Raw genomic sequence first — 22,089 nt, forward strand, 5'->3', positions numbered from 1 at the left:
GATCTATACCATGAAAAGAAGTGAAATATCGAAGTTTTTCATGTCTAATACAATATCTTCTGAAGAAAGAAAACATTCGCATTTTCACGGATGCTAGAAAACTATAGATATAATATAAAGTCATGAATTTATATGGAATTTATTGCAAACAAATATTTTGTTACAAACTTGTTACAAGCCAAAAAAAAAAAAGACAAATATAACAGTATATACAGCAAAACACAAGGTTACAACAAACTCAAATATAATGAAAAGAAAAAATAAGCAAGATCACATACCCTTCGCTTCCCCAATACTTGACAATAGATACACATAATGAATAATAGGGTATATGCATTAAATACACAAACGTAATTTAATAGAGAAAATAAGCCGCAAAAATTCATCAGATCAAATCTTAAGCATCAACAAAATTATAAGTTCAAAAGGGCCGACACTCCCAGAAAATAATGGAATAGGAATTTCTTGGTAGGCTAAACTAGAACTATCCTTATAAGACTAATACCCCCGCGAGGCTTATTCTAAATGGGACAAATATGAATTTAATTAAAGTAAGTAAAATATATAATTAAATAATAAAAATTTGTGACACATAAATTAAAAAAAGTCTAGAATGTAAAAAAAAAATTATTTAACAAAGAAAATATTCAAAATTGTATATATTTTCAGAAAATTCAAAATTAAACATATTTTTAGAGTGTTTTAAAAACTATTAAATGATTAATAAAACTTTAAGGATTACCTCCCTTACTTTTCAACATTAATGTACAATATATAAGATAAGAAAAATGAAAACTGTCATAAAATCGTTAAATATCGTCTAGTCTTAATACAAATTGCAGGTACACATCTCCAGATAGTATTCCACATATGTACAAATCTCCAGAATTTTCCCAAAGAAAATAACCCATTCTATAGGGGGCTACAGACAGACAGACAGACAGACAGGGTAAAACCAATATACCTCCCCCCAAACTTTGTTTGCGGGAGTATAAATAATATGCACATATACGCATAGCTGCAGGTCTGTAGCTCCCGGTCGGAAATATACGGATGAACGATCCATATCACGCATTGCCACCCAAATACTTTCAACGTTCTCAAAATTCTGTGCAGCGATTTAAGAGGAGTTGCGCTTACAAACTCTTTATTACTATATTCACTATATGGCCAAAATTTTAAGTTCAAATTAAGCCAAAAATGCCCGAAATTCCAAGAAAATACTGGAATCGAAATTTCCTTCTACTGTGCACATCTACACACCGTACAGCGTTTTGAAGGGAGTTGCGCTTACAAAAAAAGTGGAATCAGAAATGAATTTCCTGGTAGTATGCACATCAACAGATTGTGACATAAATACCTTCAAAGTTTCAGCGCTTACAAATTGTTCATACTATATTTGTTCGATATACGACCAAAATTTTATAAGTTCAGAAGGGCCGAAAATGCTCGTAATTGCGTGCGGGCGTGCATTATACGTAGACCACGTCATCTTCGCCTGGAATGGAAATTCCACACTGAATGTAGTTATGGACATAAATCGTCGTGCGATTACCCATGACACCATATGAAAAATCCTGGCCAGCTGAGTCTCTGTAGTAACCTGGGATACAGAAAATCAAAGTATTGAGTTCGAATCCTACAGATCGCCTTTGTATAATTAAAGTTCATTAACGCTCTGTACATTCATTGTTAGATTTTACCTTATTTGGATAATTTTTCTTTAAAAAAACCAAAATGCACTTGATAGAAATAATAGGCTTTTTTTAAAAATAGAAATTCAAACTTTTGATTAATTTGACCAGAATATCATTTCATATTAAATACTAGCTATATAGCTGAGCGTCCATGTACCACAAAATTTTAATATACATGAGCTTATATTTACATTCCACATATATTTTGCATGTAAAGCTACCGCAGATATAGCACCATAACACACACAGGGTACTAATAGGTTAAATCACGAGTTTTAATTGTGACGTCACAAACGTTCTACGCTGCTAAATACAACGTCACAAGCGAAAATCAAAGATCACGCTTGTGGCTGTTACTGTGGCTCTTCCATTAATTTGAACTTACCAATAGGATAATACAGTAATTTTGAGGTATAATTCGCATTTGCGTACAAGACAAGAAGGTAAAAAAAATGTAAATATAAGCATTAAATCCTTATTTTTTGAAAAATATAGTCTCATAACTGCAACGGTGTGTGCAAACAAATTTTCATAACGCGCTGAGGCGCGTTATTCAATTTGTATGCACACACCGTTGCAGTAATGAGACTATATCTTTCAAAAAATAAGGATTCAATACTTAAATGATTGGTTCTATGCCAATAATTCGCAGGTATGATAAGGCAACTCACAGCGATCAAATTCCTCTGATCGATATGACGTCACAATAAGCAGCATGATGTCATATTTTACTCAGAAACATGTCGATTTTCACTTTATCACTGGTTTAAATTATAAAAACTACAGGCATAGAATATCACTAGAAACTTTTCTAACTGAATATATCTTCGATTTTTCTCTATTGCTAGTCCGAAATATCTGACGTTTTTCTGGCTTTTTTAACGATTTTGATATTTACTAAAAATATCTGACGTTTTTCTGGCTTTTTTAACGATTTTAATATTTACTTGCCAAGAAAACGTCAGAACCGTATTCCACATGTGTACGTAGTAAAGTCATTTTTTTATTGTTAAGTTGTGAGTTAAATATTTGATACGATTCGCAAGTATTTAAAATTGGGCCGAGAATGCCTCCAGTTGGAGGCGGCGAAATTTCCAGTTTTCGTAATGGCGCCGGTTCTGACGTTTTCCTGGCAAGTAAATATCAAAATCGTTAAAAAAGCCAGAAAAACGTCAGATATTTCGGACTACTCTATTGCGTATAATTATCATTGATGACGTCACAAGCATGTCTAAAAGAGAAGATCATGTCGGGAGACAAATTATCGGATTGCAGTGTAAACAATGCCGAAATAAGACTTATTTAATACAGATACCTAAGATTTAGATGAGTGTCAGTTAGAATATAATCAGGATAATACAGGCATGGATATTTTGTTTAATCAGCGAGTGTTATAAGGTAAGCGGATCGATATTTATATGGCTTGACCAGCCTTTCCTCTGTCAGTGTGTACAAAAAATGGCAAAAGTGTAACACTACCCCGGATATTAGGAAAGATGATTTTGGTAAATATCCGTTGAACGGTATATGACCTAAACTACCTGAAAAGTGCTGCTAGAATCCTGTGCTTTGTTGTTTTAAACGAAATATACGTAGTATTTTCAATGAAATTTTAGAAGTTGAGAGGGTTTCCGATAAATATTTACAATATTTATTTTATGCAATGTACAATAGGATTCTAGCAGTAATACTAATAAACATGAACTAATTACCAATCGAATTATTGTAGCAAACATACAAATGAACTTCGGGGTAGTGTTACACTTTTTGATTTTTTGTTAAGGTAAAAAAGTGATCTATTTTTAACTGTCACGTGATACCATGGCACGGCAGCTTCAAAGATTGAGTCGATTCCGAAGTAGAAAAATAATATCTTGTTGAACTCTTTCACTTGGTATTAATATCCCGCGTTGTTTTCATAAAAATAAACATTTTCTAAATTGATCATAATTTTGACGGTCGTTAAACTCGGAGTTGCCTTAACCTACCCGCGTTGTGGGTCATTTTTCGTCACAGTACAATATCTTTTAAAATCATATTATAATATAGTGGAATAATTAATTAAAAATTATAGTTATTCATAGGTATAGTAATTGGTCGAAGGCAAGTTCGTCAGCTTACTAGGATTGATCTAATAATGCCATGGACTAGAAACATTTCACAACAATAAACTGCATCCTGATTTACTTTCTGGTGGATTTTCAAGGGTTTATCTTTTTTCCAAGGGAATAGGAGTATAAATATCTCAATAATTTCTGACCAGCCCTCGTATACTTACCATAAACGCGAAGGAGAACTTTATATTCTGCAGGAACTGCATTATTTTCAGATCCACCCACGAGTTCACAGTGATCCTCGCCCATGCCATCACCGTCCCCGATGTTCATGAAGGTAGCCCCTAAGCCAGAGCCAAGGAAAAACTTGTACCTGAAACACATTAAAGTAGTAACATATATTCAGTTTTTACTCGGCGCCTGATATTACGGACAAGGTCAAGCGATGTTACGATTGGTCAAATATTACGGTTACACTTGTTGGTATGATATAAAACGGACGATTTGAGTATGTTCCAGAGTTTAGTATAATCAAACCTGTGACCATTGCGTCATACCGTGTTCCACTTCTTTCATATTATAAACATAAATACAATTTGCGTGCTCCTAATAATGTTTAAAAATCCCCATCTCTTTGACAGACAATTAAACAAAATACACAATAACCAATGGAAAATTCAACGAAAGGTTATGTTATCTCATGCAAATCAATTTTCTGTTCCGCACACACACCAAAAATTCGTGCGAAAAAAAAATATGGTACGAACCGATTCTAACTTTTACAAAGCATAAGCAAGATGTAAATTTGGTATTTTTAACATTCATTTTTTGGCAAGTATTATGTTTAAAAGCTAAACAAAGTTTTTATTCCTAAAATTTTAAAGTATATTTTCATATATAAGCTGTTTTATGTACTTATTTAAATTGAAGGAAAACGTAATCGACACGTGTTCATTTTCCCCCATTCCCTCGATTTCAATTCTACTTCTTTCACAGGTATGTGTATTTTTATGAAAATGGCGACATTGCAGAAAAAATACATTACCCGCTATCTTCATAAACCGCATGAATACTCAAAAGAAGTATTTCATTGTTAAAGCTGCTTGGTCCGATTTTTTTTGTAATTACAGTTTCAAAAGTTTTTTCATACAAATCATTTATCTTAGAAAGTTATGCACTTTCTCCTATTTACACCTGCAGAATCAGTCTCCTTTTAAAGTTAGAAATATTCAAAGTAAATAAAAATAATTTCTCTTTGGGCAAACGCAAAAACAAACCAAAATGCATCACGGGAATGTTTAGAAAAGGAAACCGCTTGGTTTCGTCCCTCGAATGATTCGGGTTATTCAACCCGAATGCTATGCATCGATTGTAAAGAAGGCAGACTTTAGAAATATTAGCAAACAAAACGTACACATGTTTATTTGTAATTTGTCTGATCATTTCGACCTTTATTTAAAGCGGTGTCAAATTCGTAATACAACTATACCCGTCTCGTCGTCAGGGGCGAAATTTAACATGAGGCGAATTAACGAGGTACCTTTTAATGTCGTTTGTTTTGTTAGCAAATTTTGTAAGTATTTTTCTTCATTGAAATTTGGCATAATTGACGGGTAAAACTATTGAAATGTCTATTATTATACATATACTAAGCATAGCCATCGTTTTAATGCGTGCATAAAATTTGATATAAAATCGGACCAAGCAGCTTTAATGTTTACATCTTTCTTTCAACAAATTAATAAATTTATTGAGAGTAAATAAAATTCACTAAATTAATGTGAATGTACATCAGTACGTTAGCTAAAAGAAATAATCAAAACGTCTCCTTTGGGAATTTGAGTCTGACATAATCATGATTATTTCGTGCAGTCCGTGATTTTTCTTATGTCGCCGTAGGTTTCGACCAATCGATAAACGGGGTGTGTGGATTTCAGTCCTATCATTTTCAATAGAGCTATGAATTACAATACATTTCAATAAAAAATAGAGGGAATCATAATCGGTAGGTGTAAATATTCTAATGTATTACCACAGAGAAATGGATGCGTGTACGTATTTAATTCTAAAAAATATACTGATATATAAATTACCACCAATAAACTGAGTTTACAGGTATTTTATGGCAAAAAATATATTAAGGAGAGCTTATAAAGAAAGTGTTTAAAATACGTCCGAAAATGAAATGGTCTGCAATTAAACAAAACCGAATATAATACAATTTAACTAATCAGAGTTAAATTCATTTATCAAAGGGAAATCATGTTTAGATTTCATCATATTAACATTTTATTTTATTATCAACTCATAAATCTAGGCACGTATTTCACAACTATTATTCCCACAATAATCTGGGCCTCCTGGTATTAGCCTTACCATCGGCCTTAAATTTTGGGCTACTAGCCAAACCCGTGACGTCATTTTGTACTTGCATCAGTCATCCTTCAAAAAATTCACCTGGTTGAGTCAATGCTTTTACCTATTAGCTGTTTAATTGATAAACTGTTATGAATAAATGTACGTTGATTCTTTTCTTTGCTGCTGTTTTTTCTTTCTGACCATTGCAGGACAAGCTGAAGCCTGGTTCGTTGTGACTTTGTATTTGTTGGCCTCCAATCGTCATGGCTGCTGAAAGAAATCCCACGCAATTCCAACAGTGGGCGGCATTCTGGCTTACCAGTAGTTCTTATGTCAACAATATTAATTGACAGTTATTTGCATTTGTGTGTGTGTGTATATATATATATATATATATATATATATATATATATATATATATATATATATATATATATATATATATATATATATATATATATATATATTTATATTATATATATATATATATATATATATATATATATATATATATATATATATATATATATATATATATATATATATATATATTATGGACTAGGTGAGCAAGCAGTTGAGCATCTGTTCCCAGGGCTCAAGCTTTTGCTTTGCTTGTTTGTTAGGGATGCCCTATAAGGCAAGAATTGATGCCTGGCTCCCACATTTTTAAGCAGCCATGGCCAATCATCGCCAAATAAAACTTCAAATAAATTACTGTGTAGTTGTTTTTCATTGGGCGATTCCCCAAACTTGTTTTGTTTTCTGTATTTCGTCTTTGATAATTGTATATAGATTATTGTTTTAGGTGCATACATAACAATGTTATTGCAAGTCTTGAAAAAAAGATTCTTTGAATATCTATATTACATTATCATAAAAAATTAGAGATGTACAACAATTTGATTGATGCAGAAAACGAAAATTTAAATTTTCATAATTGTTTAATCTTTAAATTAAAAAAAAACAACCCCAGATCCTTTTTAAAAGGAATTAAATGATAAACAAAGTCCAAGTAATATCTTAACTACATGTAAAATGCATTGGCCGTATTTCATGTTTTACAAAAGGAATATATGATAGAAAATAAATTTTACTCCATGAATTATTGCATTTCATGACAGAGTCAATTTCGATTAGTTTTACATTGATGTTATGTGTGTTGTCAAGCTAATTGCAAAATACACCGCAACTGATTAGAAAAGTAATGAAATTGATGACTATGGTTTAAAAATCTTCCCTTGTATCTGGACAACCAATAGAAATGGTCTTTTACGCAGCACTGTAGCATGTTAACTGTACATATTGCGAAACCATCTGAACAAAGCAATTTATTGTAGTGTCAAAAAACCCCCAAAAATAACAATTTACGAGGCATTTGTTATAATCAATTATATAGAGTATAAATTAACGATGTGGGTTTTTTTTTTTTACCAAAAAGAAGTAAAGTGCTCCATGATATATCTCTGCTTTTCCTGGAGAACATCAAAGTTACAAAATGGGAGTGTGAATGCATAGATTCAATTTTTCAAAAGACTGAAATGGAAATTATCAAAAGCTATATATCATTTGCATAAACAGAGGCACTTATCCTAATGGGTGAGGCAACTACCGCGAGTATCGCAATATCTTACGATGTCAATTTTAAATTTCAATATCTAATATCAATTATATCAAAACATAAAACCTTTAAAAATCAATATACATCAAGATTAAGTCAACATTTATGCAAAAGCGACTTTGTATATCTTACTCTTTGCCTTCTCATTGCAAGAACATCAATCGGTTCATGCACTTCATTATAGTATCACAAAATATATAAAAAGCTGTTAAATCCACAAACCGCGTATAAAATATAGCAAAGTAAGACAACCAAATATGCTACATGCCTCGTATATAAAGAATTTCTCAAAGAAGGCAAACAAGCGTTATTTTGCTTATTTGGAAATTAAGTTTGATTCTTAAACTAACTTTAAAATTCAAATCAATCTAAATCTAAATTCAACGGTAAGAATATGATCAGTAGTAGTAACGTAAAAAAATTTGACACCTCTATAACAAAACCCTCCTTTTTCATTATTTCCCCAATGATAGCCAAAGGAGACGTGATTTTCAAAAGACCAATTTTTTTTCTAAAGGTACTCTTTGCTTGGTTTAAACATTGGTTGCAGTTAGGCAGTTGGAGATCAAGATCAATACATTGCTTTGGAAACTATTTTGTATATTTGAGAATACATGGATTATGATGATAACGAACAGTGCTTCAAAATCAACAGTCCAAAGGAAAAATACAAAACTGGAGTAGAACCAACACGGACCATTACAAAAATTAGAGGTAGAATCAGGTGCCATGACGGATTGAGCATTTTTTTGCTAACTGGTTACACCCGCCATGTGCTATTAGTCGAAATCGGAAAAACGGAAAAATCAGCAGACAATGCGGTGATTAATAATGGCCTAACAATAAGCATGAAAAACGTCAGTCAGCATTCGACCTAGAAGAAAATTCTATTTCCTGACAAGGTCGTTGTACCGACATTAGAACTAAGAAATGGTGACTTTAATCGAGGCTGTTGATAATCTTGTTTTATCATCTTATTTTACAGTACTACTTAGCTTGCCTCGTTTTGAAAATTGTTCATACGTAGAGCATACCCTTGCGTATCGAATCAATTGAGAGACAAAATCTCCATATGCAGGTAATGAAGGTATATTGCTACATAAGTAAGGAAAGTTGACGATATATTAAAATATAACAATATATTTTGAAAATGGGAATAGAAACGCTTAAGTGTTCAGAAAAGTTAGTTTTGAGGGTTTTTTTTAATGAAACAAATTGTTACTCATTTTTTAAAAAGAAAATCATTATTAAACTACCATTAACAACACTGTTTGGAGAAAACGAGCTACTCTTTGTTTGAGTTAATGCTATAGTTTGTTTGCAACAAATTTTTGCGATTCCTTTATTGCCTCTCCGTCCAAAAAACACCAATGAAAGATTTTTTTATGATATTATGATGATTTCAACATTAATGTAAAACTATATAGGTATTGATAATCAATAGTGGTACATTTATTCGTTTAAAGATGTTCAAACAGTACATCTTTATATAAATGAAGTAGTACCGTTTGGAATGTTAATATTCTTGCATAATTTGTAGTGCTGGGTATCAAACGCCTCAAACCTAATACGCAAAACTTGTGATATATCATTAAGAAATCTAGCCATCTTGACAACAAATAATTACTACGCAAACAAAACTTACCCCTCCAAAAACGGGGGGGGGGGGGGGGTAATATATTTGATGTAATTCTCAAGGGAAAGAGCCTATCAACGTATTTCTTTGTAAATGCTTGGTAAGTATTACGATATACACATTCTCTTGACAATGCCCAGAGATCACTTAGAAGGATAATTTGTCAAACACTATCCGTCAGACTAATGAAGTAATAAACGCTTGCCGTAAATGTTTGAAAATGAAAACGATACATTAAATATTATAATTATTACTAATGAAATTTTAAAGTATCAATAATATTACTCAAACAATTTAATGCAGTTTTAATCTAAATTGAATAAAGGTGCATGAAAAATGACAATAACAATCTGTCAACCATTTAAAAAATCCATAAAACGAAATACAAATTCAAAGCAGAGCAACACGAACATCTAAAAATATAGAGGTAGGATCAGGTGCCTAGCTAGGAGGAGTGAACATCTTCTGCTGACCGGTCGCACCCGCCGTGTGCTTCTTGTCACAATTAGGCATGTCATAATCGAGGTAAAGGTCAAAATCGGGAAAATGTTATAATAGGGAAAAAAAATTTTTGTCTCAATGTGTAGGAGTTAACTTGAAATTCCCGACAAAAATGTAGCCAATGATCCTTATTAAGCACATTTTTGATTAACATTTTTCAATTATTAGTTGCTTACTATCTAAAATGCCGTATGTGTCATTTAATATCAAGTTTTGATTAATTAAAAACCTACCATCCAGGATTTTCAATTTTATTATCGACATTGATTAAAAAACCTCATCTACTTTTTTTTTCAGAAATTACCTAGTGGTATTGCACAGCTGCACAGCGAGAAAAGGAGCCGATGTGTAGTTTGTTCTCTTGACAAGTATCTGCCCACCAGTACATCCATTTAAGCTGTTGTCTACTGACACATTGTAGGCGTACCAACAAGGGGGCGTGGCACTCATACAGGCTGTAAGAAGAAGAATGCAATATAATATTTCTTTCTAAAACAAAAGACATGGTGTTTATCTCCTCTATCTGTCTTTCTGTACGTCTGTACCTCTCACTCTCTGCCTCTCTGTGTCTCTGTCTCTCTCTGTCTGTCTGTCTGTCTGTCTGTCTCTCTCTCTCTCTCTTTCTCTCTCTCTCAAGACAATGTGAGATTTTTTTCTAAAACAAAAGACATGATGTGCTTCTCCTCTATCTGTATTTCTGTCCGTCCGTTCGTACCCGTCTGTCTGTCTCTCTCTCTCTCAGATCAGAAAGAAAACCACTTGCCTGGTTCGACTGGTCCTGGTATCTCTACCCCACACTCATACCACGGACTACTGTACCATGAAGTAGCTCCTCCAATGGCTCGTATGATGAATTCCTGGCCTTCACCTAACCGACCATATCCTGAAACGAACGACAATATATATATATATATATATATATATATATATATATATATATATATATATATATATATATATATATATATATATATATATAATAATAAGCACAGGGAAATTCTTTTTTGTTGGAGCTCCACCTTCCGCCCCGACCGAGGCTTGAACTCACATCCTCTGGAACCCATTCTCCATAGCCGCTCCCCACTCGGCCATCTAGGCAAGGCATAAAAATCTTGTTTCGATGACGAACGGAACCTAGCGCGCTGGCCGCGCACTACACAGTCGCTTGAGATACAGGTGGAATACAGTTATATATATATATATATATATATATATATAATAAGCACAAACATTGCAATAACTCTCAAATTGACATATACCTGCCCATAGTGAATGATAAAGATATACATAAAGCACAAAGAAATTCACCTTGTTGGAGCTCCACCTCCGCCCCGGCCGGGGCTTGAACTCACGACCTCTGGAACCCATTCTCCTAGCAGTGAGCGGCCACCGCGCTAACCACTGGGCCATCTAGGCAAGACAAAAATCTTGCTTTCGATGACGAAGGGAACCTAGCGCGCTGGTCGCTCACTACACGGTCGTTTGAGATACAGGTGGAATGCAGTTAAACGACAATTTGAGAGGATCGGGACGATACACATTGCATAGATATATACATATAATAAGCACAAACATTGCAATAACTCTCAAATTGACATATACCTGCCCATAGTGAATGATAAAGATATACATAAAGCACAAAGAAATGGAGCTCCAACAAGGTGAATTTCTTTGTGCTTTATGTATATCTTTATCATTCACTATGGGCAGGTATATGTCAATTTGAGAGTTATTGCAATGTTTGTGCTTATTATATGTATATATCTATGCAATGTGTATCGTCCCGATCCTCTCAAATTGTCGTTTAACTGCATTCCACCTGTATCTCAAACGACCGTGTAGTGAGCGACCAGCGCGCTAGGTTCCCTTCGTCATCGAAAGCAAGATTTTTGTCTTGCCTAGATGGCCCAGTGGTTAGCGCGGTGGCCGCTCACTGCTAGGAGAATGGGTTCCAGAGGTCGTGAGTTCAAGCCCCGGCCGGGGCGGAGGTGGAGCTCCAACAAGGTGAATTTCTTTGTGCTTTATGTATATCTTTATCATTCACTATGGGCAGGTATATGTCAATTTGAGAGTTATTGCAATGTTTGTGCTTATTATATGTATATATCTATGCAATGTGTATCGTCCCGATCCTCTCAAATTGTCGTTTAACTGCATTCCACCTGTATGTCAAACGACCGTGTAGTGAGCGACCAGCGCGCTAGGTTCCCTTCGTCATCGAAAGCAAGATTTTTGTCTTGCCTAGATGGCCCAGTGGTTAGCGCGGTGGCCGCTCACTGCTAGGAGAATGGGTTCCAGAGGTCGTGAGTTCAAGCCCCGGCCGGGGCGGAGGTGGAGCTCCAACAAGGTGAATTTCTTTGTGCTTTATATATATATATATATATATATATATATATATATATATATATATATGGGAAATAAAAGGAAATTTGTAATTAAAATCTCTAACAAAATCCATTTTATATCAATTTTTTGTAGTAATTATAGGTATGCTGAAAGTACTAGCAAATCTTCGTTAATAGGTCACCGAAGCGTTGAAGCGAGGGCTGTGTCAAAAATAACTCGGACCGGAAGTATTTGATAAAGCACCGTTTAATATAGCAAAGGTTTATCAGACGAGTAGTATACACCACACGTCTGATATATATTCATAAATTAATAGGAGCATATAGGTACATTTTCTTCCTCAACAACTTACTAGTTATTGTATTTTAAAAAAATATTAAAATAGTTATGGTATTTTATCTAAAAATTTCTATAGATGCGAAGAAGAAAATTGTATTTCAATGCGCTCAATTCCTCAAATTTAATTGGTCTTCCCCATTATAAAAAAACTGTTGTTTACCTGGCGTAAACTCTTGTGACTTTTCTAACGCTACTCACTTAATTGATTAATAAACTCGAATAAAAAATGTTGTCACGTAACCAATGTATTGACAGGCATATCACTCTATTTTACTAAGGCTAACACATTATTTTCATCTTTATTCAAAAACAACAAATGGCTTCAAATCAGGCTGTAATATTTTCTTAGGAATAGCGAAATTGCCTTTATCGAGTTTATCCCCGTAACAGAACTGTGTCAGAACTATGGAAACTGTTTTAACGGTGTCGTTTTTATTTACTCGTGTCTAAAATTGATGTAGATTTCATATTATTCATCGTATAAAGAGGGGGCCCCATAAAGTATTTACAACATATCATCCTTTAATTTTTTTTGTACAAGTGTTTAACGTTCAGCGAGACATTTTAAATTATCAACCAAAATTTCAGTGTCAATCGTAGAATTATAAGAAATTACAGTGCCCTCAATATTGTTAGGTTAGAGTCATATTTTGTTCACATGAGTTTATTACATTCAGCTTTTTAACTTGTTTTTCCTATTCCGCATTTAAAATGTAACCCCCCCCCCAAAAAAATGGCCTCAGATTTGTGTACAAACATAGAATTGTAATCAAAGCTCTGTATCTTGCTTTTAATTCGAAGTTTAACACTCAAATATGGTTAGTAAATAGAAATTATAAACAATTAAACAGAAGAAACATGCACTAAAACAAATAAATATCACAGTTTATTTTTCAAAATGAATCATATATGTACCTACATATTTCCGTCAGCGATAATAAACTCTGTTTAAACTGAATAAATAAAAAAAAAACCCCGAGCATCTCAACAAAACACATTGCATTCATCAACCATTACGCAAAAGATCATACCTAATTACCAGTAGAATGAATTGTATTTTTGTACTTTGCTAATACATCAGATTTTGTTTATTTTTTGCAGGTACATTTAATTACGTAAACAGTCAACTATCTGATTAATCGAAGTCTATGTTTGATTTCATACGTAAAAATGTCAAAATACAGGCGATAGTTCCCCAGGTTACAAAGCATAAATAATGAAAATGAAACTAAATCAAAACGAGCTAACATAACACCACCATCAAATGTGAAAACTGTCAACGCATTGAAAAAATTAATCTCAATTTACTTCACAAAATCGGCACCAATGTATCTTGCATGTATCAAAGTTTCCCTTCGCACGCGAACTGTTGCACAACAAACAAATTCATCTTTGTCAGACCAACCCGTTTAACAAGCGTGAAACATGGCTGCTTTAAAAATAGAACCTCGTTCAAGAAGTATTGAATACCGAATCCGAAGTTATAAACCGATTTAAACACGCATTTCCTTTATCATAATTTTCGTAAAAACTCAGATTTAGAACAGAATTAGCCCATTTTTGCAATTTATAGTTTTCTCTCCATAAAGATTATTTATGCTAAATTACGTTGAATTTAAATTCAGTAGTTCTGGAGAAGAAGATTTTAAAAAATGAACCCCCTTTTTCTACAGTTTTGAGGTTTTCTCCGCTTTGAATAAAGATCGGTCTTTCATTTCTGCAATTTATATTTGCCGTCCCATAAGAATGCTTTGCGCCAAATTTAGTTGAAATTGGCCAAGCGGTTTTTGAGAAGTTGAAAATGTAAAAAGTTAACAGACGGACGGACAGACGGACGACGGACAAGATGTGATCAGATTAACTCACTTGAGCTTTCAGCTCAGGTGAGCTTTTAATCGATGCGTGTTCGAGAATGCGTTCAGGCGTGTTCTCCCTTACTCGAATAGATTTGTTTTTGGCAGATTTGCAGCAGGTCCACTGTATGTTTGCAGCCAATAAAGTAATTCGAAGGAAGAAAACGTTCTATTTTGCATATGTTCGCCGCTTGCTGCAATCTTGCGGACATAATTGCAGCAAATACTGCAAACTTAAAGCATATTAACAGATTTTCTTGTCTGCAGGAGCATGCATTGCCAGAAACATAACAAACCAATTTCATTAGCAAAACACATTTAACAAAATGGAAAGCAAATCATAATAATTTTCTGTTGTGGAAGGAGTCTTTTCTGGTTTTCGACTTCATTAAATCAAGATGTAAGGAAATTAAAATAGTATATTTTTCTTTCTTTTTTTACTATCATACAACTTAGCATATAAAAAGAAATCAATGTTTAGAATCTAACAAGGACTATATTTTTGGCGGAATATTGGCGTAGGAAAATATGTTTCGCAATTCAGAATTGCTGCAGATTAATGAGTCTGTTTTAGCATTTTAAAAACAATACATTAATGTTGGATTTTTTTTTTACTAATGTGAACTAATGATATGATACTTGGGGTTCAGAATATGTTTTCAAAATACTATTTGCCACTCAAATTCTATTTTTTAAAGCCTTTTAAAGCGCTCATTCTATACATTGATTTGTGTGAAAAAATCACTAAAATCAGTTTTTCTCTCTTATAAGATGGTCAATATATAAGCCTTTCTGTCAATTTATATCTTTATATCAAGTCTTCATAATACACTGTACGTAAAAATAAGAAATATTTTAATATTGGAAGCATTAAAAAAATAATCAAAATTTTTCAAAATTTAAGAAATCAATTTTAGTATAAATGTTTATTCCAATTAAGTAGTATAAGCTGATAGACATTCTGATATTCTATCATTTCATTGAAGAATAGAATCTTTAAATCTTAAACAAATGTCTACATAACTGAAAAGAGCTATATTTATTTTTATCATCCTTTAAGTTGAGGAAAAAGGTAGTGACCTTGACCTGACCTTTACTCGAAAACAAAAATGTCAAATTTGATTAAACTGATAGAATCATTTGGTAAAATGATCAGTTTGACTATGTCAAAATTTCATTAATTTCAAATTATAAGAAGTATGTTTGATAACGAGAAGACTCATTCGTTATGACATGCATAACATTGATAGAAATACGTGTATACGTGTACACTTTTTAAAATGGCATATCGTCTTTTGCCCAATGATTAGAGATCAAACAGGAGAAAAATAGAAACGAGGAGAAAACCATCCTGTTAACAGTATACATGTATATAATTGCATGATTACATTTTAGAATTAAAGCACTATACTTGCCACCGGTTAGGAATTAAACTGTTGATGCAAACATGCTATCTCCTTCTTCAATTACTTACCTGCGGTGAGCGCAGGTGCACTATCATTCCTCTCAGGGAGAACTGCATTTACCTCCAGCCCCCCAACCAATTCACAGTGGTCAGCTCCCTCGCCCGACCCATCACCAATGTTCAGAAACGTATCCGTTAAATTTGCTCCAAGAAATATCTGATACCTATCAAAATTTGCAAAAATCTAAGCTTAAATCTCAGGTTTGATACTGAATAACTTAACAAGAAAGGTTTCTATTGTAAGTTTATAATTGTAGAATTCTGGAATCAGCTAGACATTGCTGCTTTGAAAATTTGTCAATATCAATCATTTGTATTATTTTTCATTTAACCTTGATTTATTTCATGGTTTTATTCTCCAGTGTCGTACCAACATTGGATTTTAAAAGCTTAAATTCTTTTACACTCGATTTTGACATAGAAAACGCATTAGGATAACGAGAAAACGTATTAACGTTTACAAATATCATCATTAAATAGTACAAAAAACAGTATTCCAAAGATTTACCTTGTTGAGTTGCAAAGTTCTACTCCGACAATAGGAGCGGAAGTATATTTGGTCTTCATGACGTACTTCCGGCCACCTGAACACCCGTTCCACGTAGTATCATGAACAAAGCTATACTCATACCAACACGATGTCGTAGTGTTGAAACAAGCTAAAATTGAACATACAGGTCCGAAATTTAACTATATACATGTATTATATATAGATACATATATATATATATATATATATATATACAGTTAGTTCAAGCATATCTTTTACAACATACACCATAGCATAGCACAGCATTGAAATCTCATAACATAGCATCAGAATCTAATAGCAAAGCATACAATCTCATAGAATCGCATTCGTCATATCATGCCATAGCATACCATAGCATAGCATACAGCATTATTTTAACTCGGTTTTAAATATTTTTATTTGAAGAAATAAATGCTCATATAATAGATTTGTGGTAAACTTTGGCTTCTTATTATTTTACTTCGAAATGTGTGGAACTCTTCTGTGTATGGAGGCGTTTTCGTTCAAATCTTATAGCATACCATAGCATAGCATACCATACCATATCACTGGGTTCTTCATTTCAATTTCTCATAGCATAGCATACAAATCTCATAGCATGGCATACAAATCTCATAGTATATCATTAAAATCGCATACCATATCATATAATAAATTTGTAAAAGATATGCATGAAATGACTGTAACCTTTACTATAGGAGGCAAGTGTGTTGAAATAGTCTGTATACAGACATTAATATGACATGAATTCAATAAGCGTTGTTTCTTATATTAGAAGAAAAAAAAATCATCTTTGTGTTTTTTAATCTATATCTAAAAAATACCCCATATTTTATCTAACCTCTTATTTTCATTTTGTTTATGTGGATTTTATGAAGAAAACTCTTTAAGAGCTATAATAACAACACTTTGAATATAAGCGATTAAAGAGTCGAACATCATATGAATGCTTTTTACCTCCACTTTTTAAGTTGATCCATGTGAAGTATAATTGATTTAAGGTACCTAGTTACACCTTGACATACTTTTTAAGTCACTATGTCACAAGATGGTGATTTAAATGTTTTGTTAAATTGTTTGTATGACATATGGTGATGACGAACAGTGTTCAAAATCAAAAGTCCGAAGGAAAATACAAAACCGGAGCAGAGCAAACACGGACCTTTAAAAAACTAAGAGGTAGAAACAGGTGCTATGGAGGAATGAGCATCCTATGCTGACCGGTCATACCCGCCATGTGCTCTTTGTCGTAGTCGGGTACAACGGAAAGTCCGTAGACAATTAGGTGATTAGAAACTGTTCATACGTAGAGCATGCCCTTGCGCATTGAATTACTGAAAGACAAAAACTCCATATGCAGGTGATGATGTAAGGAAACTTGACTTTAGAAAATTTGAAGTCATCACGTTTATAAATTTTAAATCTTCGTCAAAATTTGATAGTCGAATATTGAGTAACAAGCGAGATACAGAGTTTGAAATTCTTTGTTTTGTAAACAAAGCTTGAGTTTTGTTATTGTATTTATTGTATTTAATTGGTGTAAGTTTTAATCAAATGTTGCTTGAATCAGTTTATCTTGTTTGGCACGAGTCATTTTGTCAAAGAAATGATAATTTCTAACTTTAGATTATTTGTAAACAATATAAGACTTGAGTTTTGTTTACATAACAATGAATTCTAACCTCTGTATCTCTCTTATAACTTGACTTCTAACATTCAGTTTTGGTCAGTCATTCAAAATGCACAAGTACCGTATACAGGGAAATTAAATATTCGCCCCGTCTTATTTTTGCTCAACTGTGTCCGGGCGAATTCAAGACGGGACGAAAGTGGTTGCAATTGTAGGAGAACGAAAATTCCATGGGGCGAAAATACCCCTGTATACAGTTATCTTTTTTATACATATGATTAACCTTAGACTTAAAGCCTTAAACCAAAAGTATGTCAAAACTATTGATTGGAAATTAGTACATCGTTGATAATGGGAATCCACGATTTGGTTTTAATTGATGATATTTTTTCCAAGGAAGTGTCCTGTACTTTAAATTGATTGCTATCTCTGGAATTGTTTTCCTTCGCCAAAAATACAAAAAAAAAAAAAAAAAAAAAAACCCCAAAAAACTTTACTCCGTTTTTTTTTTTATCAATAATTGTTCAGGAATTAATCTCAACACAGGTTACTATACACAAATGCATTTCTATCTATAGTATATTGTTAGATTGAACAGAAAAAAAAAATACCAGGAGTATCCGGCAGTGGTTCATCACACGAAAAAGCAGAAGATGTCCAAGTTCCATCACCTCTGCATTTAGAGGTTAAAGTTATTGAAGTATCCGAGTTACACGTATAAGTTAAGACAGTCCCAATCTTGGTAGATGTGACCTTGACCCCAGTTGAATTGGTGTCAGGGTGATTGACAGGACAATCTAAAATAAAATTCCTTAATTAAAAGTAATGGAGCAAAGCATAACTTAAAAATGGCTTACTATTGACGTTGGTCATTCTTCTAAAAGGTTACTGTATAGTAAATTATTTCATTTTAAGAAATGAATCACATAAAATTCAAAACTTTTAAATATTAGCTTGTTCTCTGTGAAAATCCCCCAATGATATAAAGATACGTTAATGCATGTTTGTTTGAAATTATCAGAAATATTGTTCGATCGAGTTTTTTTCTGTACTCTGGAACTTCATATTTCAGATGTGCTGTTGCGTGTTTAAAATAAACAACCTGCTTGGACCGAGAGATTGTCAAACCGATTATATTTACATATTCCAGTGTCTTTGCCTGTGATAACACTACGTATCGATTTTGTACTATATAACTCATAAAGCCAAATTGAGGCACCAGCGGGGTTTGCTTGTATATATTTAGATATTTAATCGTACGATGGTTTAAAATTATATAAATATAAGTAATAAGGATTCATTCTTTGAATATTATGAGGTGATAATTTCGGTCGGGGCATGATCAAATCTATCATAAAGCCCTTCGGGCTTTATTGGATTTGATCACGCCCCGACCAAAATTATCACCTCATAATACTCAAAGAATGATTCCTTATTCCTTATATATTTACATTTTACAGTGTCTTTGCCTGTGATAACACTACGTATCGATTTTGTACTATAAAACCCATAACTTCAAATGACGCCAAATTGAGGCGCCAGCGGGGTTTGCTTATAACACTTATAAAACTGTGCGGGATATATTTATATTTAAATATTTAATCGGACGATGGCTTGAAATTATATAAATACAAGAAATTAAGAATCATTCTTTGAATATTATGAGGTGATAATTTCGGTCGGGACGTGATCAAATCTCTCATTGGATTTGATCATGCCCCGACCAAATTTATCACTTCATAATACCCAAAGAATGATTCCTTATTTCTTATATAAACTGTGAAAAACTACAATCTAAAAATAATAACGCACGCATCAAGCGCATTAAAATTTAAAAATGGTTTTCAGTTTTGTCAACAATGCAGTGTGAAGGGCAATGAAAATTATTAGTTTCACTAATAACTTAGTAAGAAAATACTAAAATTTAAATATATAATGACATTATTGTTACATGTATTGTTTTGTTCTGGCATCTAAATGGTTTTACCAAAATATTTTTGGGACACTCTGTCAAATTCAGCGATTATAATGTTATCCTATATATTAATACGTGGGTCTAATAAAACGATGGCAAAGTTGTAAAACGCATACCCTTTTGAAGCACCAAATATAATGTATTATAGAAAAATTATTTTAACTCTAGAGGAAATAGTTCAAAATACTAATATTGTACTAGTTGTGTTATTATATTAATAAATATTTCAATTTAAAAAAGAATTGTTGAATAAATTAGTTTTTAAAAATATCAATTAAATGACTTCATAATTAAGCATTAAGCTGAATATAAAAAAAGTTTTATAAACTCAATACAGGTTGTCTAGATATGTCTTAGTATTTCATTCACGTAAACATTGAAAACATGAGGGTCAGTAATGTACTATTTTGGAAAGAGGGCTACAAAGGCTAAATTCTTTCAAGATTGGCTTAAAAGTTTTCAAACTGTTTCTATATGTTTGCATATTTTTATGCGAAAAGTCTATCACACTCTTTAGAATTAAGTTCTAAATGTTAAACTGAACCTACAAAACATGTTTCAAACATATTACAAGTTAAAAGTTTGCATGCATAAAAAAGAGATATTCAGTGTTTAGCGAAATGTATTTTCAAAAATAGCACGATTTGTACACGTTTTCTCAGATAAACCTCTGCATAAAAATAGTTTCTGACAAATCTTATCTGTTTATGAATTTTATTGATTTCCTTAATGAATGTTGTGTGATTATGAAATATTAACCTTTCTATCCTGAGAAAACAAATAAATTTAGACTTATTTTAAAGATAATGATCAAGTGAGAAGTGGACTTAAAATGTGACGAGTAAAATACATATCGTACATAAAACATGCATTTTTTAACCCAGCAGCTGCAACCTAACCAATTTGCTCTAAACGACATAGACAGACACAATTTTGATTTGAGACTTCAATTACTTGTATAATCATCTTCTATTATTTTGACTCTTTTATTTCATCCCATTTATGGAATTTGCTTGCGTATACATGTAATTTTGTTTCTTTCTCTTTTTAAATTTCATTTATTTCTCTAATTATTTACAAAATCGTTTTTCGTCATGTCCTATTTACTGAATCCATAGTACTTTTATTCTAAATTATTACCTTTATATAGTTTTCTCAAAAAGTTGAAACAGATACTTAGTACTTCATATTTACTACATACTATGTAGACTAACCTGATTTGACGCACGTTGGTTCATTTGACGCAGTGACGCAACTTTCTCTTTTTGAGCATGACGCATTACAGGCCTCAAAATATTCCTGAAATACATGAAACAATAATATCAGCAAATTTAGTTTGACCCTTAATTCTACACTTGCCCTCTCGAATTCTTTAAGGTGTATTTATTTTTCATGCTAGTTTTACTGATATTTGTTGAAATAACATCAAATTCAAAACTGTTTACCTTCCAACTTTTATTCTTTAACATTTATAGTTTTTAAAATGTAAAACTATAATAGGAAATACTTCAAATCATCTTTAACAATACTCAAAGATTTTTAAATGAAATGACAAATGAAAATTGGAAAATAAATTGATATTATTGATAGTGGGCACAACAAAATATAATGATAATATAACCTGTGGTATTTGGTTCCTTTTGATGTAGATGAACTCAGAATCTGACGTCATGTTGGATGGATTCGTTGTGGCGTCACTGTATGACAACTCGCACTCCAATCTTCCTCGGTGATAATTAAGCGACGCACACGAAATTCTTTTCGAGCATTCTCGAACACACATAACCATTCCAATCGGAGAAATTTTATCTATGACAAATCCAGACAATCGAGACTCTGGCGTAAAGAGGTCGTAAAGTCCTGCATCAGAACCGTGTATGGACAAAAGAACAATAATACAAACAAATTTTGGAGTCATTCTTGTCATGCATGTAAATCCCCCATCTGACTCTTTGTCGTATGAAAGGATTTTTAAGACACACTGTGGATGCTTTAGTTTCGTGTCATATATATGAGGGCGTTACTTAGTGTCCTGCATACAACCAATGACGCGGGGATAGCAATGATGGAAATAATTGCAACTTT

At 32.7% G+C, this 22,089-nt stretch overlaps 1 protein-coding gene across 1 annotated transcript; it reads right to left on the reverse strand.

Moving 5' to 3' along the window:
- Positions 1 to 123: 123 nt before the first annotated feature.
- Positions 124 to 21,931, reverse strand: LOC128184797 (uncharacterized). The gene is made up of 9 exons (XM_052854384.1): positions 21,626 to 21,931; positions 21,219 to 21,303; positions 18,641 to 18,826; positions 16,376 to 16,526; positions 15,877 to 16,031; positions 10,628 to 10,747; positions 10,169 to 10,319; positions 3,976 to 4,124; positions 124 to 1,603 (listed from the first exon to the last, which is right to left on the reverse strand). The coding sequence occupies exons 1-9, from the start codon at positions 21,929 to 21,931 to the stop codon at positions 1,473 to 1,475; spliced, it is 1,434 nt and encodes a 477-aa protein (XP_052710344.1). The 3' UTR covers positions 124 to 1,472.
- Positions 21,932 to 22,089: the final 158 nt, after the last annotated feature.

The sequence above is a fragment of the Crassostrea angulata genome, chromosome 5, assembly GCF_025612915.1.
Source record: "Crassostrea angulata isolate pt1a10 chromosome 5, ASM2561291v2, whole genome shotgun sequence".
NCBI classification, from domain to species: domain Eukaryota; kingdom Metazoa; phylum Mollusca; class Bivalvia; order Ostreida; family Ostreidae; genus Magallana; species Magallana angulata.

What these genes read in the sequence shown, in the direction of transcription:
- LOC128184797 (XM_052854384.1), bottom strand. Translation starts at nt 21,931, where the DNA reads ATGACAAGAATGACTCCAAAATTTGTTTGTATTATTGTTCTTTTGTCC. An exon ending in ACCACTGCCGGATACTCCTG is followed by an intron (nt 16,527 to 18,640) that starts GTATTTTTTTTT and finishes GTTCAATTTTAG; the next exon opens with CTTGTTTCAACACTACGACA. An exon ending in TGCACCTGCGCTCACCGCAG is followed by an intron (nt 10,748 to 15,876) that starts GTAAGTAATTGA and finishes CGTTCGTTTCAG; the next exon opens with GATATGGTCGGTTAGGTGAA.